Source organism: Homalodisca vitripennis, chromosome 1 (assembly GCF_021130785.1).
Source record: "Homalodisca vitripennis isolate AUS2020 chromosome 1, UT_GWSS_2.1, whole genome shotgun sequence".
Classification (NCBI taxonomy): Eukaryota; Metazoa; Arthropoda; class Insecta; order Hemiptera; family Cicadellidae; genus Homalodisca; species Homalodisca vitripennis.
In genome coordinates this window covers 47888816-47908437 of record NC_060207.1, presented here as the reverse complement: position 1 = coordinate 47908437, position 19622 = coordinate 47888816, and the positions used below count along the sequence as shown (strand labels likewise).

At 36.5% G+C, this 19622-nt stretch overlaps 1 protein-coding gene across 2 annotated transcripts in view; it reads right to left on the bottom strand.

The window, feature by feature from the left end:
- LOC124360897 (E3 ubiquitin-protein ligase Hakai-like) overlaps positions 1–19622 on the bottom strand; it is a 38487-nt gene that overhangs the window by 13437 nt on the left and 5428 nt on the right. For both annotated transcript variants that reach the window (XM_046814887.1, XM_046814896.1), the window contains exon 3: positions 18954–19041. In XM_046814887.1, the coding sequence (XP_046670843.1) occupies positions 18954–19041 (88 nt within the window). The remainder of the gene's footprint in view (positions 1–18953; positions 19042–19622) is intronic.

Below are 19622 nucleotides of genomic sequence, written 5' to 3'. Positions count from 1 at the left end.
AAAGTAAATTATAGTATTTATAGTAACAGGATTCAAACATATTAAACTTTAGAAATTTTCACAGCATGTGACTAAATAACTACAGGTAACATGTAAGATTGTAAAAACTCTTTGTTTATAATTCTAATGATGACCATGTACAAATTAAATGTGTCAAATGTACAGAGACCAAATATGAATATTGCCAGCTAACATTTACAAATTTTAAGTGTTCAAAAAATAGTCTATGGATGATAAGATTTCAGCCCTAAAAACAAAATCAGTTCCTATTTTGGATGAAAAACTTAGTAGCATATTTTAGGATTATTCTGACACTACCACTAATACTACTGCAAGTCTCAGTATCTGAAGTTATGTCAGCCGTTCTGAAGATCGTCGATGAAGGAATGGCTAAAATGTTCAAGTCCTTTGAAACAAGAATAAGAAAATGAGAACAATGAAACCAATCTTGCAAAAGAAAACACAAAACTGAAGATCTTATTGGATAAGCTGAAGCAAGTCTTTCTCAATCGATCTGTTACTTCCCTCTTCAGGCTCAGTCAAATTCTTCATAGAAAGATATTGTTGCAAAGCAAATTGTAGCTCCTAGAGATTCTTCAAGAACTGTTGGCAGATAGGGTTGCTATCAGCACTTACAAACCACAGCGCATAAACTCCCAGAAAAAACAAGTTTAAACCATTGCGGATCGTATTGTTTTGGCGCACGGGCACCAGCGGGCACGAATTAATTTACGGTCAGCGGCCGCACCAACAGCAATGCTGCGCCACATCGTATCGCTCGCTATTGTATACTAGAAAATTCAGCTGTGAAGGTATTCGTTCAGATGGAACATGGGCCTGCTGGGGTATCCGTGATGTAGGAACGATAACCCTCGAGCAAGGTTCCGGGGTAGCAGGGATGATGTCTGAATCATAGTCTAAATAAAGCGGCTCAAGCGAACCGATTACAACATCCGGGTCATTGTCTAGACTAAACCCATCAACATGTACGTCTGCGTCGTTTAGTTCTGTGTCACTAACCTCAAAAGTTTTATAACAACAACTGAGGAAAACACCCAATCAGAAGCGCTAAAAAGCAGAGAGTAAACTCATATGAATGATTTTTCAACTTCGACATACAACTGCAATCTGTAGGATATGTATAAAACTTTTGAAAACTCTAAACGTAGACCGTTGTTAAACACTCTTAGTTGACAAGTGAAGACGATCGCCCGATTTATCAGACATTAATAGAACTATTTGGAGGGAAACTTAAACGTTTTAGATGAGTTTTAAATGCCTTCAGTATAGGGACACTGATCAAGTTGACAAATCGAACTCCTGCCTGAGAAGGCAAACGTTCGTGAGCTATCGTCCTTTCTCCCAGTTTGGTAGTTGTCTGTGCCTCTAGTTGCATAAGAGTGTGATCACTACCTCTTATGTGTTTGCATTTGGATCCGAATGAAAGACATGTTTCCGAGATGTAGAGGCAAGGTAATGTCAACGTTTTTCAGATTTTTGAAAGCTAGCTTGCATGACTCTCTCCATGCAGTTTTGCCATTGTTCAAACTGCTTTTTTTGAAGGATGAAAATTCTGGAAAAGTTTACGTTTGTGCAATCTTCCCACAATGCCAATCCGTAAGAAAGGTGTGGCTAGATCAGTCTATAATATGCCATCATCAGTACCTGAGTTGGGCAGTATTTGGACAATCTCCTCAAAACATAAATGCATAAGGATAACTTTGAACAAACATGGTCCACATGACAATCCCAAGTCAATTCTTGATCTAGGTGTATTCCAAGGAATTTCATTGAGTAGACATCAGTGATTTCAGTTTCATCTAACATGACTGTTGGACTATAATCTGAATCTGTTTGTCACAAACTAAACTGAATGAATGTCGATTTCAAGGGATTTGTTTTGAGGTTGAGCTTGTCGAAATGTTGAACTGCACTGTTCAGCTCAATGAAAGTAATTTTTCAAGTTCTTCTTATGGGGTGGAGAGATCTATTGACAGTATGTAACAGATCAACATCGATAGAATTCAAATGGTTCACGGTAAAAACAGTGAGTGGTATCAACGTTTAACCTATAGATTCAAGCAAGGATGTTTTTCATTCTATTCAAACATATCGGTTGGAGATATGGGTTGGAGACTGGGGAACTAACGACTTCCGTTGATTTCCAGTGTGTGACCCACGTTTCGTGGGCGTTTGTTGGAGAAATCTCAGCCTTCTTCCTTCTTGATGGCAAGACAGTAAAGGGGAAGAATGTGTCCTCTCTCTTCTTTTCCATGTGCTTTCCAAATTAACTGATGAAGTGTTAAATAGAGATGATTGATTATGTCTGCTCACTTCTAATGTGATCAAATAGTAACTTGAATACAGGAGTTTTTTGATTGGGGTGATGAATTTGATTTTGGTGAACACGTGCTCAGTAAATATGTTAAAATCCATATATCATGTTTGAAGTGGTTTTTCAGTGAATAAATTAGTGCTCTAAGTTCAAAATCAAAAGAAAAATTATTGATTTATTCTTCCTTGCTATTAAAAATCAGACAGAAAATTTAAGTAGTTAAGATGGAATAATTGTACATCAGAGTGGCCACTCAAAACCTTTTTCCAAATTCCCAGTTTTCCTGACAGAAAATTTCTGATTCACTAGTCTATTTACAAACCAAATAAACTATTGTAACACTGTACTTGACACTTACGCCAAGTGCAACGGTGACGGTTTGTCACCAGCTGTATTTGCAAGAAACGCCACGAAGCTGCAGTGCTCTAGCAAATTTCTACTCTAGCGATACACAAGAAATTCTGTAACAATTCATCACTATCACGTATTTTAAGCTCCTTAGTTTTTATATCTGTGTCTTTCGATAAAAACTTGTCGACAAAACATTGTGTATACCTAATAACTTTTTTTTCTGTTAGGTTTAGAAAATATATGTATCCAATCCGAAAAAAAAAGATAACGAATAAATATCAACACAGCGCTACCACGCGACGGACTGCAGCCCAGTATTGCAGGTCAGAGGTCTGCAGTGGACGAAATTTTGGTATGAGACAATGATTTACGAGGTACGCAAGGTTGGTTCAGTAAAATCAACAAATAAACCAAATACTTTCATCTAAACTCTATTTAATTTATTTATTAGGGGGAGGGGTAAGCCTAAGAATACCAATCTAATTCAAAGGAAATTGCACAGATTCAGGGAAACGTGTGTATATATATATATATATATAATTATAAATTATAACCTCTATCTCCATTTAAATAATAGAAATGGTAGATTGTAAAATGAGCTTTCAGAATATATTCTATTTACGTAAAAATGTATGGATATATTTATATTTATAGAGAATCTATTTATGTACAACACAAAGTATGAAGTATAGATAAAATCAAAATTAGCGATCGCCTGTTATCCGCTGAGCAGCTAACTTCCGCGCATAGAACCATAAGACAAAATGGCGTTAACTAATATAGACACATAGATTTAAATATTAGCACATATAAATCACGTTAATTTTGTACTATATGTTTTTAAAGAGTTTTTATACACATAGGACTACAAGAAAACATTTCACCAATCGGTAATTTGTTATTTCCAATCAGTAGTCATCCGCAAATAGGCTTATTTTTGGATTCAAAGTACTTGTAATATTATGAAATAATGATTTTTCAAACGTATTTAACCGAAATCAAGTGAAAAGAACCATGGTATCGGGTATTGGAAACGATCCATCCCTCGTAAAAATTCCAGGGACATTATAAAAATTTACACATTTTACCGGAGTCCAAACTCATGCATAATCCACGCTTTCCCAGATTTTAATCATTGGTGGTTGCTCTGGTTTGAGTCCTGCGAAAGTATCGTGGCTCCAGATATATCCCACTGAAGGCCAATACATGAAAAATGCATCAGAAAGTTATCCGCTACAGAAGTTACTGAAGTGCGGTTAGTTCGTGACTTCAAGAATAAGTACCTAGACAACAGTACAGAACAGTACCTTCTATAGCTGCACCCAGAATACGAGCACAATTAATGTCATCAGTAACTGGCTCTTAAATATATTGTATTAGTCTTTAAAATAAGAATTGAATAGTGCAAGAATAGAATAACACCTTCATGACAACACAACGTGTTCGTTAAGTTATAGTCATGAACTACAAAACTGTAATGTCGAGATTCGACATTACGGTGGTGGTCGGATCATAGCCTAGAGGTAACCGGGCTGGTAAATTAAACACATGTTTGAAAGTTACGCACTGGCCGAACCGACCGCATCTTTTCATGGTCTGGGGAGGACTGGGCAATACAAAGGTAGCAGGGGCTGAGGCGTGGGATTGGACACGAGCATCAGGTGAGGTGGTATGATGCCAGCCGACCAACCAGAGCCATTTATTAGAATCAGCTCACCCTCTACGTCATACAACTTGCAAAACATATTGCCACACGTGAAACCACATAAAACTAAATTATTGTACTGACATACAGGGTACCAACTGTCTTGTTACACCACATAATATTATTTATTTAATTAATATACTATAACTCTTCCCCCCTAAAAGTTGAATGATAATACAACATGAATACAAGTAATAAAAGAAATATGATGTCATGAAACACAATTTACACACAAGTAGAAATGAATACGGATAATGAAATCAAGTACATAACGTAACAATAGCACACCTAATAAAATATCAAAACATGGATAATTATTGTATCCTCAATAAACCCCATTTCAATCAATTAATCAAGATAAGAATACATAGAAATCAGAATAGATATACACTCACATAAATATCATAAAAATCATTTTTGAATAATTATAAGTTTAGTTTGCTCACGGGTTTTCTCTGCCTAGCCGGATAGCGGCGTATGACAGGTGTGGTTTGTTGTGACCGATCAGCTGGTAGTACCTCAGCTGGAGACAAGGTCAGGCGGTGCGGGGGTGACAAGGTCACACTCCGACTCGATGGAGGGGTGCCAGCTATTTCGGAACTACTACCTGGTCTGGGCGAAAATAACGCAGGGGGTGACATAGACTGTCGACTACCAGCTTCAAGATGATTCTTACTAGTCACTGTACTTGGCAAATATATATCTCTAGGATTTAATTCATTGTCATTTAAATCTAACTGTGTCTGCATTCCTAGCAATTGATTGATATGACGTTTCCAGATAATACCATTATCTAGTATGACTAAATAAGATACAGGACTTAGTTTTTTATGAATTCTACCTTCCGTCCATTTACCCTTACTTCTAAAATCTCTGATTAGTACTGGCTGTCCTACCAATAATTCACGAGTTTTGCTTCCACCAAAATTTACAATTTGTTTTTCTTGGTTACGGTGTACAATTTCAAGTAAATTAGGTTTGATTAAATCTAGTCTTGTTCGTAAATTACGATTAAACATAAGTTTTGCTGGTGACTCATTGGTTGTACTATGTACACAATTTCTGTAAGCTAGTAAAAATTTACATAAAGCTAATTCAGAATTGTCGTTGCTAAGTAAAGCACATTTCAATCTTTTCTTTACTGTCTTAACTGAATTTTCCGCTTGACCATTACTGGCTGGGTGGTAAGGTGGTGTGAAAGTATGCCGAATTCCATTTGACTTCAGAAATTGGCTAAATTCAAATGAAATGAAAGGTGGGCCATTATCTGATACAATATGTTGAGGTAAACCGTACCTCGCAAACATAGGTCTCAACTTGTTTATTGTTTGTTTAGCAGAAGTAGAAGTGACTTCCTCGACTTCGAGTCATTTACTGTGTGCATCAATTATTACTAAATATAATTTAGAATTGAATGGACCAAGAAAATCCAAATGGATCCGTTGCCATGGATGTTCGGGATACTCCCACACATGCAATACACTTTTTGATGGATTTTGCCTTTCACTTTGACATGGTTTACAACTGCTTGCTAGACACTCAATATCCTTATCTATTCCTGGCCAATACATATAACCACGAGCTATGGACTTCATCTTTACAATACCAAGATGACCTGTGTGCAATTCATTCAACATTTGTTTTCTTAACACTTTCGGTACTACAACTCTATGACCATACATCAATATTTCTTGTTCTATAGTTAACTCATTTTGTCTTTGCGCATAAGCACTAAGTTCACTAATTACCTTCTCTGGCCAACCATGACAAACATAATTTAAAACCTTACTTAATTCAGGATCTAAACGGGTTTCTCGCTTAACATCTTTAAAGTTAAGGGGTATTTCACTTTTCTCAATGTATTGTAAATAAGTACCTATGTAGCTTACTTCATCTGGTTCCTCTAGGTTTTGTCTTAAGTCATTTACATTTAAAGGTAACCTTGACAAACCGTCCGCATGTCCGTTAGCCTTGGAACGGATGTATTCAATATCAAAGTCATAAGCAGATAAAAACAAGGCATAGCGTTGTAGCCTACTAGCTGCATACGCTGGTAATCCTTTCTTGGGACCAAACACTGATATCAAAGGCTTATGATCTGTGACGAGAGTAAACCTTCTGCAAAACAAGTATTGGTTGAACTTCTTAATTCCAAACACTATTGCGAGTGCTTCCTTATCAATGACAGAATACTTGAGCTCTGCTGAGTTTAACGACTTTGATGCAAAACAAATAGGTTTTTCACTGTTATCACTTTGGATTTGAGTTAGGACACAGCCCAACCCATATGAACTACTGTCTGTGTACAACTTTAAAGGTAAATCAGGATTGTAATGAGCTAATATAGGAGCTGAAATTAATTTTTGCTTAATTACATCAAAAGATTTTTTACAGGCTGCGTTCCATGCAAAGGGTGTGTCTTTCCTTAGTAACTGATACATTGGAGTTGCCAGGGTTGCCAGGTCAGGCACAAACTTGGAGTAATAGCTAACTAATCCTAAAAATCCCTTGAGCTGAGTGACATTAGTAGGCACAGGTGCCTTTGAGACTGCTTCAACTTTAGCTGGAGAGGTGCTAAGACCTTCCTTGCTCAACACATGACCAAGATATTCAATGGATGGACAAAAAAATTGACATTTATCTTTGCTCACTGTCAAACCATTTTCACTTAACCTTTGACAAACAGCTTTTAACCTGGCTAAGTGTTCAGCTTGATTTTTACCAGTTATCAGAATGTCATCCAAAAAACATGATATTCCTTCAATACCTGCCAATAGCTGTTCCATGATACGTTGAAAAATACCAGGTGCAGAAGATATTCCATACGGAATACGATTGTAAACAAACAAACCTCGGTGTGTACTGATGGTACATAACCTCTTAGAACTGTCATCCAGTCTGACTTGTTGATAAGCATTAGATAAATCTAATTTAGAAAAGGTTACTCCTTCCTGTAAAGAGGTGAACAACTCTTCTATTCTAGGTACTGGATATCTGTCTATTTCCAAGTATTGGTTAAGAGATACCTTAAAATCACCACATATGCGTAACTGTCCATTTTTCTTTAAGATAGGGACAATAGGTGTACCCCATTCACTACTGTCTACAGGTGTCAAAATTTCATTCTCAACTAGCCTATCTAGTTCCTTGTCCACTTTACATTTTAGTGAAAACGGCATTGGTCTTGGTTTAAAATACTTTGGTTTTACCTCTGGTTTAAGATTAAGCTTAACTGGGTCTCCTGTATAACAACCTAAGCTTTCAGTAAACACATTTGGAAATTCTTGATACAAACTCATGACAATATCATTGTCGGAACTGGGCCTATCGATAGGTGGTTTGTTTACATGTACATTGTTTTCCTTATACTGTCCTACTAGACTGTTTACATTAAGAGGTATGGTTACTGATACTTGTAAATCCCTGATCCAATCTCTCCCCATAAGCGGGTTTGCACCTTTTGCAATTACATAGAGTTCTAGAGCTTTATTAACATTGTTGTACTCAACATTTACTAATAACTTACCCAAGGGTTGAATTTGCTCACTCGTGTAGGAACTTAAAATTAGACTGGTACTCTTTAGCGGAATGTGATTAAGATTAGCCTTATAAAAATTCTCAGAGACAACACTGACACAAGCTCCGCTATCAACCTCGAAAACTACTAACCTATGTTCCAATTTGAGGTTAACCTTGATCGGATCAACTCTCACATGATTTAATCTTCCTAGGCTTACAAACTCGTTAGGCCTATCTTGTATAGAAAACAAGTTACTTAAATCATAAACTTCATCATTTACATTAGGCCTACATTGTGCATAGTTTACATTTGCAGTAATTTGACTAGGGTTAGGTGTACTTTCTGATACATAATGTTGCTTATATTGAAAATTCTGCTTTTTGCCTTTGCCTTTGTGCTGGGGAAACTTCTTATTACTATTAAAATTTGAAGTGGTTGATTTACCTGAATTTAGGCCTAATTTTGATTTACACACTTTCTCCAGATGACCCATCTTACTACAAAAATTACATTTGTAATTTCTATACCTGCACACATTTGTGACGTGGCCACCTTTGCCACAACACCAACACATTTTATCACTTGACACATTCTCCTCCCTCCTAGGCTGGAAACGTTTCCTCTGATGTTGATGTTGATGTGGAGATGGTCTGAACTGCTGCATCTTCATCCCTGCCGCCATGTTGCTGGTATAAGCCATGGACGTCGTCTGCCGCTCCGCCGCCTCCAGGGACAGGGCCAGCTGCATCGCTTTGTCAAAGGTTAAGCCTACTTCTCCAATCAGGCGTTTCTTGATAGTATCACTCCGCAGACCGCTTACCAGGCGATCTCGCAAATAGTCCGGCAACTTGTCTTGAAATTCACAGTATGTTGATAGTTTTTTTAGTTGCACCACGTATTCACCAACTGTTTCATGTTCATGTTGGTTGCGTAAACTAAATTTGTACCGTTCCGCAATGAACGACGGTTTAGGACTGACATGATCTTGTAGAATTTGCACAATGTCCTTGAATGTCTTAGAACTAGGCTTGTTCGGCGTACACAAATCCTTTAACAAATTATACGTTTTAACACCTATGACTGTTAACAAAGTACTCACTTTCTTTTCGGCTTTAATGTCATTGCAATCTATGAAAAGTTCGAACCTTTCGACATAAGATAACCAAGATTCCTCCGCACTGTCATAGGGTCCCAACGAGCCTATTATTCCGGTCGCCATGTTGAACTCAGGATCTTCGTTAAATAAACTGTCTATGAAAAGAGGCGCGATTTCACTAACACAATCCGACATTAATGTTTGCACTGAAATTGATGCGAATCAATTGTTGTGTGTACCTTCCTACACCGCACTTGTGTACCTTACTACACTGAAGCGTCCGTGCACCTGTCTACACCGACATCTTTGCACTCCCGAATGATCAATGTCTTCTTGATGCGCGTTTCTTTAAACTGCCTCGTCGCCAGTTTGTAATGGCGAGATTCGACATTACGGTGGTGGTCGGATCATAGCCTAGAGGTAACCGGGCTGGTAAATTAAACACATGTTTGAAAGTTACGCACTGGCCGAACCGACCGCATCTTTTCATGGTCTGGGGAGGACTGGGCAATACAAAGGTAGCAGGGGCTGAGGCGTCGGATTGGACACGAGCATCAGGTGAGGTGGTATGATGCCAGCCAACCAACCAGAGCCATTTATTAGAATCAGCTCACCCTCTACGTCATACAACTTGCAAAACATATTGCCACACGTGAAACCACATAAAACTAAATTATTGTACTGACATACAGGGTACCAACTGTCTTGTTACACCACATAATATTATTTATTTAATTAATATACTATAAAAACAACATGACATAAGGCTCCACATTGGACTATTTGGTTTAAACAGTTTGAATCGTGTGACTGATCGTCACATGTGCAGAGAAGTCGTTCAGGTAAATAGCTGATCGGAGAACTCCACAGCTGACGGGAGAACTTCCAACCAATGTGGCTCTAACGACAAAAAGTGATATGTGTGGTTGATTCAGTCTGCTGGCCATCTGCAGTCTGTAGACTGGTGTCAACAGTTGCAGTTGCGTTTAAACTCGCAAGTAAAGTTGGAAGAGAATTTGTACAACTACTGTCACATAATGTGAACAAGATAAGCAATTTTACTAACAAAAACGCAATTACTTGCTACAGTTGTATAGCTGGTTGTTCCGGGAGTCAATAAGAAGTCTGTTGACATACATCAGTAATGTCTTGGCAATGTTCATAATTTGAATAGCCGAAACTGCTCTCTAGTTCTTGCAAACAGCTGTCCAATACTGGTTGCGGCAGCGCTCGTGAGAGCTCTTGCGCCCGTTTAGACTAATGATTTTTACAATTGGACACAAAAGTTGCACAATTTTTTACCAATGAAAATGCAGTTCAGTCGAGCTTTGGATGTGCCGTGATAACAAAACATAGCATCACTTTCTTTGTGTGGAGCAATTGTTCATAGACCAACCGAGGCCTCGGCTGCGATACAAGCAGTAAGCGCTGGGCGGTGAGCAATGGATCAAGCAGCGACTTAAAGTTTAATGTTTGTATTATACACATGGGGAACACTAGGCACTAGCCATGACAGACATGAGCAGCAGGGAGACAGTACATGATTGCACTTATCCACTGCCAATTCTAGACATGAAATGTTTCTCCTGCTGCTCAACCCTCATCTCATCCTGTCATCACTATACAACAGAATGCAAATGGCCACTTCTCGGGGTTTCTTGGTAAAAATCCAACTGATATTCTGGTGTACTAAAAAAAAGAAAAGAAAAAAAAACAGAAACAGGAGAGGAAAGAGGAAAGCTATGCATTTTTGGATTATGGGGTGAGACTGCCACTTTGGAAAGAAATAACTAGTTCTCCTACTTATCTCACAGCTAATATTGTTGGATTGTTATATCCTAAATAAGTTAAAAAAATAATTAAAAAAAACATTGTTCTACTTTAACTATCCTGATACAAGTAAATCTTAAAATATTCAGTACTCTGATATCTTTTTATTTTTTATAAGTAAATATATTTTAAAGTAAATAATTCTTAGAGAATCTGAAAACCTGATTGTATTCTGTTTGAGTTTATAATGGATACATCTAGGATAAATGACTGTGGAGTATGTGGCAGAAATGCCAGGAGTGCAGCCATTTTTTGTACTGGTTTATGTAAGAAATGGATACATTTTAAATGTGCTGGTTTGGTGTACTCAAAAGTAAAAAATATGTCAGACAAAGAAATTCAAGTCTGGATTTGTCCGACTTGCAATGAAAAGTTAGATACGAGTTCGTTAAACTCTACTTCTGGTAATGAAGACAATGTCTGTAACCAGTCACTGGCGACAGAACTAGGCAGTGCCATTCTGCGAGAAAATGAAACCTTAAAGCAGGAGTTGTATGATATGAAAAATCAAAAGTCTGTACTTGAGCTAGAATTGGAGGACACAATTCAACAACAAAAAGAAGAGATGGAAATTATGGCAAGGACGCATAGCAACAAGGAAAGCCAACTTAATTCAATAATAACATCTCTTGAGAAAAAACTAAAAACTGAAAAACAACTAACAGACAAAATAGTAACTCAAGTGGAACAAGAAAGTAACACTGACCTTGGGAATAATAAAGACTCTGAGCAACAAAGGATTTTTAACTCTAAACACAACACGAAAGTGCAAGACACCCTTAAGGCAGCCCCACATAGAGACTTTCAAACAACCATTATCCTTCAGGAGTTGAAGTCTTGTAAAGAAGAAATAAAGAACTTGAACACTGTCATAACAGTACTGGAACAAGATAAAGAAACTTTACAATACAAAGTAGCTGATTTACAAGCTCAAAGTTCCAGATGCTTAAACTGTTATCCAGTCTTAAAAAATACTACAGGTAACAAATGGCAGAAAGTGCATAAAACCCAACATTATAAGTCAAGCAACATACAAATAATAAACAAGGTAATAAGAGAACCTGACTTCATCTCCGAGAATCGTTACAAGCTGTTGCAAAATGACTGTGCATCTGACGACTCTGAAATTGAGGATTTTACTGATAAACCTAGTACTCCACTTAACTCTAAATTGAGACAAGCTTCCAACTTAGGGAAGCAAGAAACTAAAGAATTCTCTGAAATAAAGGAAAAAACTCTCCATAGTCATAAAAGGACAGAAACTAAAAAAAAGCCTAAAATGCTCATATGTGCTGACAGTCATGGTCGTGACTTAGCTTTTCATTTGAACAAATGTCAAGATTCATTTGAAGCGGTTGGTTTTGTGAGGCCTGGAGATTTGGCTGGGCAAGTATTAAACTACAAAAACATTGACGGAGAGGACCTGGGTTCTGAGGATGTTCTTGTTATTGCATGTGGGTCTAACAACATAGCTCATAATGAAGCTGAGAAATCAATAACTTTGATCAATGAATCTTTAAATAAATATAAAAAGAACAGAATAGTCTTAGTTGATTTTCCTGTTAGATATGACTTGAAAGATTGGTCCTGCATAAACCAAGAAATTAAATCATCTAACGAATCACTGGAGGCTTTGAGTAAAAAATATTCTAGTGTGTCTTTGGTAAAAATTAGTACAGCTAACAGACAATTACACACTCAGCACGGTTTACATTTAAATTACAGGGGGAAACAATGGCTAGCTAGAAGTATCTACAAAGTACTACATGAAAGCAATGAGCCTCAAGTCCCGTTGACCAGAAGTGCATGCAACACTCCGGTGACAGAGTTGAAATCACCTTCAACATTAAATGAAAGTACAGGTTATGTAGAGCACCCACTGCTGCACGATGTATCTGACTCCATTGAGATGACCTGTGTCAATGTCCTTACTCCAAGCTCAGAGTCACTGGAAGGTGTAGTAATGAAACAGAAATCACAGAGTGAGTTTTCCAGTGTACTTATTGATGGTGAATCCAGTTCTTTAAACCGGGAGGTTTTTACCCCTTTAATACAGAAATTACTCAACGGCTTGGTTTTGTAGATGTTGATAACGTAGCTTCAGCCAGTGCAAACAAGTTCCGAAGTAAAATTCAACACAATCTACCGAGGTTACCTAGTAACGTTATAAATTACAGGCCTAATTTTAAACTATTATTTTGGAATGTTTGCAGTATTTCCAACAAGCTTCCTTTTATTGACTTTCTAAATAACCAATACAGGACTGATGTACTTTGTATTGCGGAACACTGGTTATCCTCATCGGACATGAAGAACTTGGTGATACCTGGATATGAAGTTGCTGATTTCTTTGCAAGAGAGAAACATTCTCACAGTGGGATTTTTATTTGTGTTAAAAGTGGTACTGAAGTCATCAAATTTGACAAATTATCTTGTTTCTCGGAAGAATTTACTTGTGAGTTAGCAGCGATTGTATTGCCTACTTTCAACACAGTAGTGGTCGCTTTTTATAGATCTCCAGCAAGTAGCTTTTGTCTATTTTATGATAAACTCCATGATATTTTTTCCCTTCTGAATGGCAAAAAAATGAACCTAATTATTGCTGGTGATTTTAATGTAAACTTTCTCAGTAACCATGTGGAAACAAAAGAACTCCTCAACATGATCAATAGCTTTGGACTTAATATTACTGTCTCAGAAATAAGTAGACCAGGGCTTGGTGATAGTGAAACCTTGGGTAGCTGTATTGACAATCTACTGACTACTGTTCACCCAGACAGAGTACACTCGTCAGTAATTCCCACGGCTGCTTCCGGTCATCTGGCCATCCTCTTCGAGGCGTTCTTGGAGTATAAAATACCACAGACTGTCTCAGAAAAGTCAATAATTAGACCCATTTGTTCCATTGGTACCTCATTTTTGTTATCATATCTTAAGCTTATAAATTGGAATGATGTATACCGTTTGGAATCTGATATAAATTCTAAGTTCAAGCTCTTTCTAGATCTGTTTATGTGGGCACTAAACTGTTCTATGCCTCTTAAGACTAAAAAACTTAAAAGTAAGAATATTAATGTTTCCTGGTACCATGATAGCCTAGTTAAAATAAAATCTGAATTAGATAAGCTACATTATATAATTAATAACACCAACTCTGAGAGTAACATTGAATTCAAAATTAGGTACAAGAAACTTAAAACAGTGTATAAGAATGAAATTCGAAAGGCCAAACTTAATTATAATAATGGTGTAATTGACAAAGCTGTAAATAAGAGTAGAGCTGCTTGGGGTTTAATAAATCAAACAGCCAGACCTAATAGTAAATCCAGTGAGTTCTTCTGTGACACTGGAACCCGATAGTTTTAATAATTATTTTGTTTGTTCAGTTGAAGATACATGTAATAATATCCCCACTAGTGATAATACATTTTCTTTTTATCTTAACAGGTATTCCAACTTGACCCTTCCATATGTTGATTTTAATTTTATTGAATTTAAAGTTGAAGATGTCTATGCAGCTATAATTAGTTTAAATAACAGTACATGCTTAGACTGTTTTGGTGTAAATGCTCCAATCTTGAAATTATGTGCTGCCTATATTTGTGAAGTATTAACTTATCTATTTAATGAATGTATTAAGTCTGGCATTTTTCCTGATGTATTGAAAGTTAATAAAGTTATTCCTGTACATAAGAAGGGGTCTAGAGATCAAATCTGTAACTATAGACCGATTTCGATAATTCCAGTTGTGTCAAAGGTTTTGGAACGCCTACTTCACAAGCAGGTAGTTTATTATCTGGAAACTAATGGGTTAATTAGTAATTATCAGTTTGGGTTTCGGGCCAAACGGAGCACTACTGATGCAGTTCAGTCTTTTGTAAATGACTGTTTTGAGGGTTTGGAACTGAAAAATGCTGTTAATTTTAGATCGTATGACCTTTCCAAGGCCTTTGACACGGTCGACCATAGGATCCTAATAAGTAAGTTGAGCTACTATGGTTTCAGTCAACTTGCTGTAAATTTTTTCAAGTCATATCTCTCCAATAGGAGTCAATATGTTTACTTAAATGGTTCTATTTCTGAAACTCGCCCTGTTAATTATGGAGTTCCACAAGGCTCCATTTTAGGTCCAACTCTATTTATTACATATATAAATGACTTGCCTTCTAATCTGAGCAAGAGCGGTGTAAGCACTTATTTATTTGCTGATGACCTGGGGCTTACAGTCAGCTCTAAATCAGACGTTGAATGTAAAAGTATCGTTGGTTCTAAGACTTCGATTATAAACTATTGGTGTGCAGCTAACAAGTTATGTGTTAATAATAAAAAAATCCAGGATTTACAAATAACACTAGCTCATAGGCCCAATGAAAATGATTTCAGTCTCAAGTTTCTTGGAGTACACATCCAGTCTAATCTTAAATGGCAAACTCACATTGATTATGCTGCTTCAAAGATTGCTCGGGCATTTTCTTAATTAGATCTCTAAAGGGTGTTATTTCCTCAGACCTTCAGCTGCAGATATACTATGCTTATGTCCACAGTTGTCTAACCTATGGGATTGTTTTGTGGGGTTACTCACAAGCTATTTATTCTACAAAAAAGAGCTGTAAGGCTGCTATGTAATGTAGGAAACCGTGAACACTGTAAACCTCTTTTTATAAAACTTAATATTTTAACACTGCCTTCTATTTATATATTATATGTGCTCCTGTATGTAAAAGATAATTTTAACTACCTCTCTAACCATAGTAATATCCATAGTTACTATACACGTAATAGAAATAACCTAGTATTAACAAAATGTAATTTTTCAAGCACCCAATCCAGTTTTAAGTATCAAGGAATTAAGCTGTACAATGCATTGCCTTTAGATATAAAAGAATTAAGTAGAACTAATTTTAAGAACTGTGTAAAAAAATTGTTACTCAAATCTTGCCTGTACAGTGTCAATGATTTTTATACTGTATTAAGAGAAAATTTGGAATAGACTATTTTAGCCTAATTATTTGACGTTGCTATATGTATGTACATTACATCTTGACAATAAATGATTTGATTAGAGAGAGAGAGAGAGAGAGAGAGAGAGAGAGAGAGAGAAAAAGAGAGAGATGGGGAGGGGGAGGGGGAGAGAGAGGTCTTTATTCAATATCTTTAAGATGAAGTTTGTAGGGTTGCACCTCTTATCAAACCAACATGTTACTCACCCTTAAGCCTGTTTATAAGGTGAACACTGTACATTTTAGTCCTGTGCTATTTATCTAACACACGTTATTTCTAAATACTATTTTTACTCAAGAATAACAGTTGGACAACTTCGTCTGGGGACCCCACTTCTTGCAGTATCAAATTGTTTGTTTACCCCAGTTAAGTTATGGATAAAAAAACAGAAATTCATTAATTTTGTGAATATTACAAGATTATTAGGGTATTTAAAGGCAGACACCAAAGGTCAGGAGACAAAAAAATGTATTAGGATTGGTAAATGGTATAGAACAGTAACACTGCACAATTATTAATACTACTTACTTGTACGAATAAGAGTTGGTGAGGCATGTAAGTATAGTATAAAATATTAGATAGATTCCTTAGCATTAATTTAATAGAATTATGAACTTAAATTCATATCAAGTTCTACACACATAGGAATTTAAAAACACTACACACAGTAATAAGTCTTGTAAAGCATCTAAATATTACATGATCCAAATAACTAAATGACTAAAGTTTTTGAGTATGAAAAAATGATCTAAAATTATATAAATTTTGATTATTTATTTCAACATTGTATTTATTTAATGTATAAATTCAGTGATAGACTAACACTATGTTGCTGTTCTACCTCAGAAATTAGCTGTCATAGCTATATTGCTGGTTTTTAAAACAATTCATATCTACACACCTATACAAGTTACAAAATAAAAATAAAAATAGCAATTGTCTGCTTATTTACCATTCAGCAGCTAACATCCATGCATATAAGCAGCAATGGACAAACACACTGTACACAACAAATAAGTACTACGAGGGCCGTCCAGAAAGTAGTACCCGTTTGTGAAATAAAGACACAGAAGTAAATATTAACAAATATAAACATTTTTATTGAAAAGAGCATATCTTAAACTATTTCTCCACATAATCTCCAAGCAAATTTAAGCATTTGTCATAACGTGTGACGAGTTTTTGTATTCCAGCGTCATATTCCTCCGCCGCCAGCCGATTGAAATACGTAGTCACGCCTTATTTAAGTTTTGTAAAGAGATGAAAATCTGAAGGGGCCAAGTCCGGGCTGTACGGTGGATGGTCGAAAATTTCCCAATTGAATTGCTGCAGAAGTTGTTGTGTTATCCCCGCTGCATGAGGTCTGGCATTGTCATGGAGGAGAATGACGTCATCAGACAATAGACCTCTCCGTCGATTTTGTATTGCCCGCCGTAATTTCTTTAATGTTTCACAATACGCATTAGCGTTAATAGTGTCTCCACGGGCCATGAAATCAATAAGCAGTACACCACGTCGATCCCAGAAAATAGTTGCCATAAGTTTCCTGGTGGACAGAACAGTCTTGAATTTTTTTGGTTTCTTTGGTGAATGAGTATGATGCCACTCCATTGACTGTCGTTTACTCTCAGGTGAAGCATAAAAAACCCACGTTTCATCACCAGTAACTATGTGATTCAAGAACGTGTTTGCTTCATCAGAATAACGTTCCAAAAATGTGAATGCAGCAGCCATACGCTTGGTTTTGTGCTCATCTGTAAGCATGCGAGGGACCCACCTTGCACAAATTTTTGAATAATACAGATGGTCTTTAACAATTTCATGAACAATTGTTCGAGAAACATTAGGGAAATGTTCACAGATGTCATCAATTGTGACGCGCCGATCGTTCCTCACGAATTCGTCTACTGAACTCAGCAGTTGATCTGTAATGACAGATGGTCTCCCTGAACGCTCATCGTCGTGTGTGTTCCCCCTCCCCAAGTTGAAATTACGACACCAGCGCCGAACAGATGACTCTTCCATCACATTGTCTCCATACATTTCCTTTAATTGGTGATGAATATCACAAGGTCGAACGTTTCTTGCGTTGAGAAATTTTATTACAGCCCTCACTTCACAACTGGTGGCGTTTTCAATTTTTTTAAACATTATGAACTGCCACAGAAACAACACAGGCAATGCTAGCGTCACGGAACTTGTAACAGAGAAGGCAGACAAGCCACTGAAGTGATCTGACCTTGACCGGCGGCTACTCGCGTCGTCAGCGCCTCACGCGGCGGAAACGGGTACTACTTTCCGGATGGCCCTCGTACAATCTTTACAATTCACAAAAGTTTTAATTGCTAGAACTATTATCTAGGTACAGTTTTTTTTGTATATAAAGTACAACAAAAAGAGTTTTAGTAATTGTTAATTTGCATACAACCAGTCAATTGTAATTCACAAATAGACAAAGCAGACTCGCAGTGATGCACAAACATAAATATAAAAAATGTAAATTGCAATGAAAATATTACTTAACAATCTACAATAATTTGTTAATATGGTTAACTATGTACATTTTTTTATGCACAATGTGCTACAAAAACTTGTTTTCCTATCGGTAATTTGAATACTGCAGAATTTTAATACTGTGACCAGCTGTCGTTTTCAAATGTATAGCAGCCTCAGGGCGATTGACAAAGTTGTAAATATTCTTGTTTATATGTATTCCTAATGATGGAATAACAGCCAAAACATGTAGATTATTTCTGAATCACTCGCAGGACTGACATTTAAACAAAGGTAAGATTTTTTTTAAGAAATAAATTTAATTTAAATTATTCTGAAAATAATATTGTATTTAAAAAAGTATAGTGAAACTGTCAACATGACTTACGTAAACAAAAGGTGAGGCAATTCAATGTCTGGCTGCTGCATTTTAGTCTGTTTAAAAGAAATAAGCAGATATTTTTACAGTTAAATTGTAACACACAATGTAAAACTTCCACAATAAATAATCTTCAAGGAAAACACTCTGCCTGAAAAAGTACAATTACAGAACTACTTGTTGATCTGTGAACTTTGAATACGAGTCAGAAAGTAATAAGATATGTAACACAGGATTGCTTACTTTCTTTCGGAATGGCCTGGGCTGCCACATCTTGAGCCTCTTGGTTCTCTGGGGCTGGAGCCACATTCTCTCCATCCTCCACCTCTGTCTGAGCACAAACAAAAGACTTGGCTCAGTTATTTGAGTATGAACAATCTTAATATCTGTATAATGTACTGTTTTATTAATAAAGTATAGTTACATTTAACTGACAAGCTCCATTTCCATCCTTCATGTTTTCTGGTTCACACCATGTCAAAACTTGACAACACAAAATTACTATCTTAAGATATTGTTATCTCAATAAGAAGACATATCCCCAAAAAGCTATGGAAAAGTTTGTTATTATTTGGGCCACATTAAACTTTCCTTATTTGAAATTCAGATTTATCCATCATATTAAGAGAAACTAAGTATCTTTAATTCAATATAAAGATCTCCAAGAACACTATAATACCTATTGATTAGAGGATTTTTTTTATATTGTATTTAGACAACAGTAAAAATAGTAAAATAAATTTACAGTATCAAACAGCACTATAGAATTAATGTGCAGAAATATTTCAGCATTAAGATGAAGCTACACAGGCAAGAAATAGCATGTTTTGTGTCCCACAGTATAAAGTACTAGTCTATATGGACAGAAGAGCTTCCACAAGTGATGTTGCGACCAGTATTAAACAATTGTAC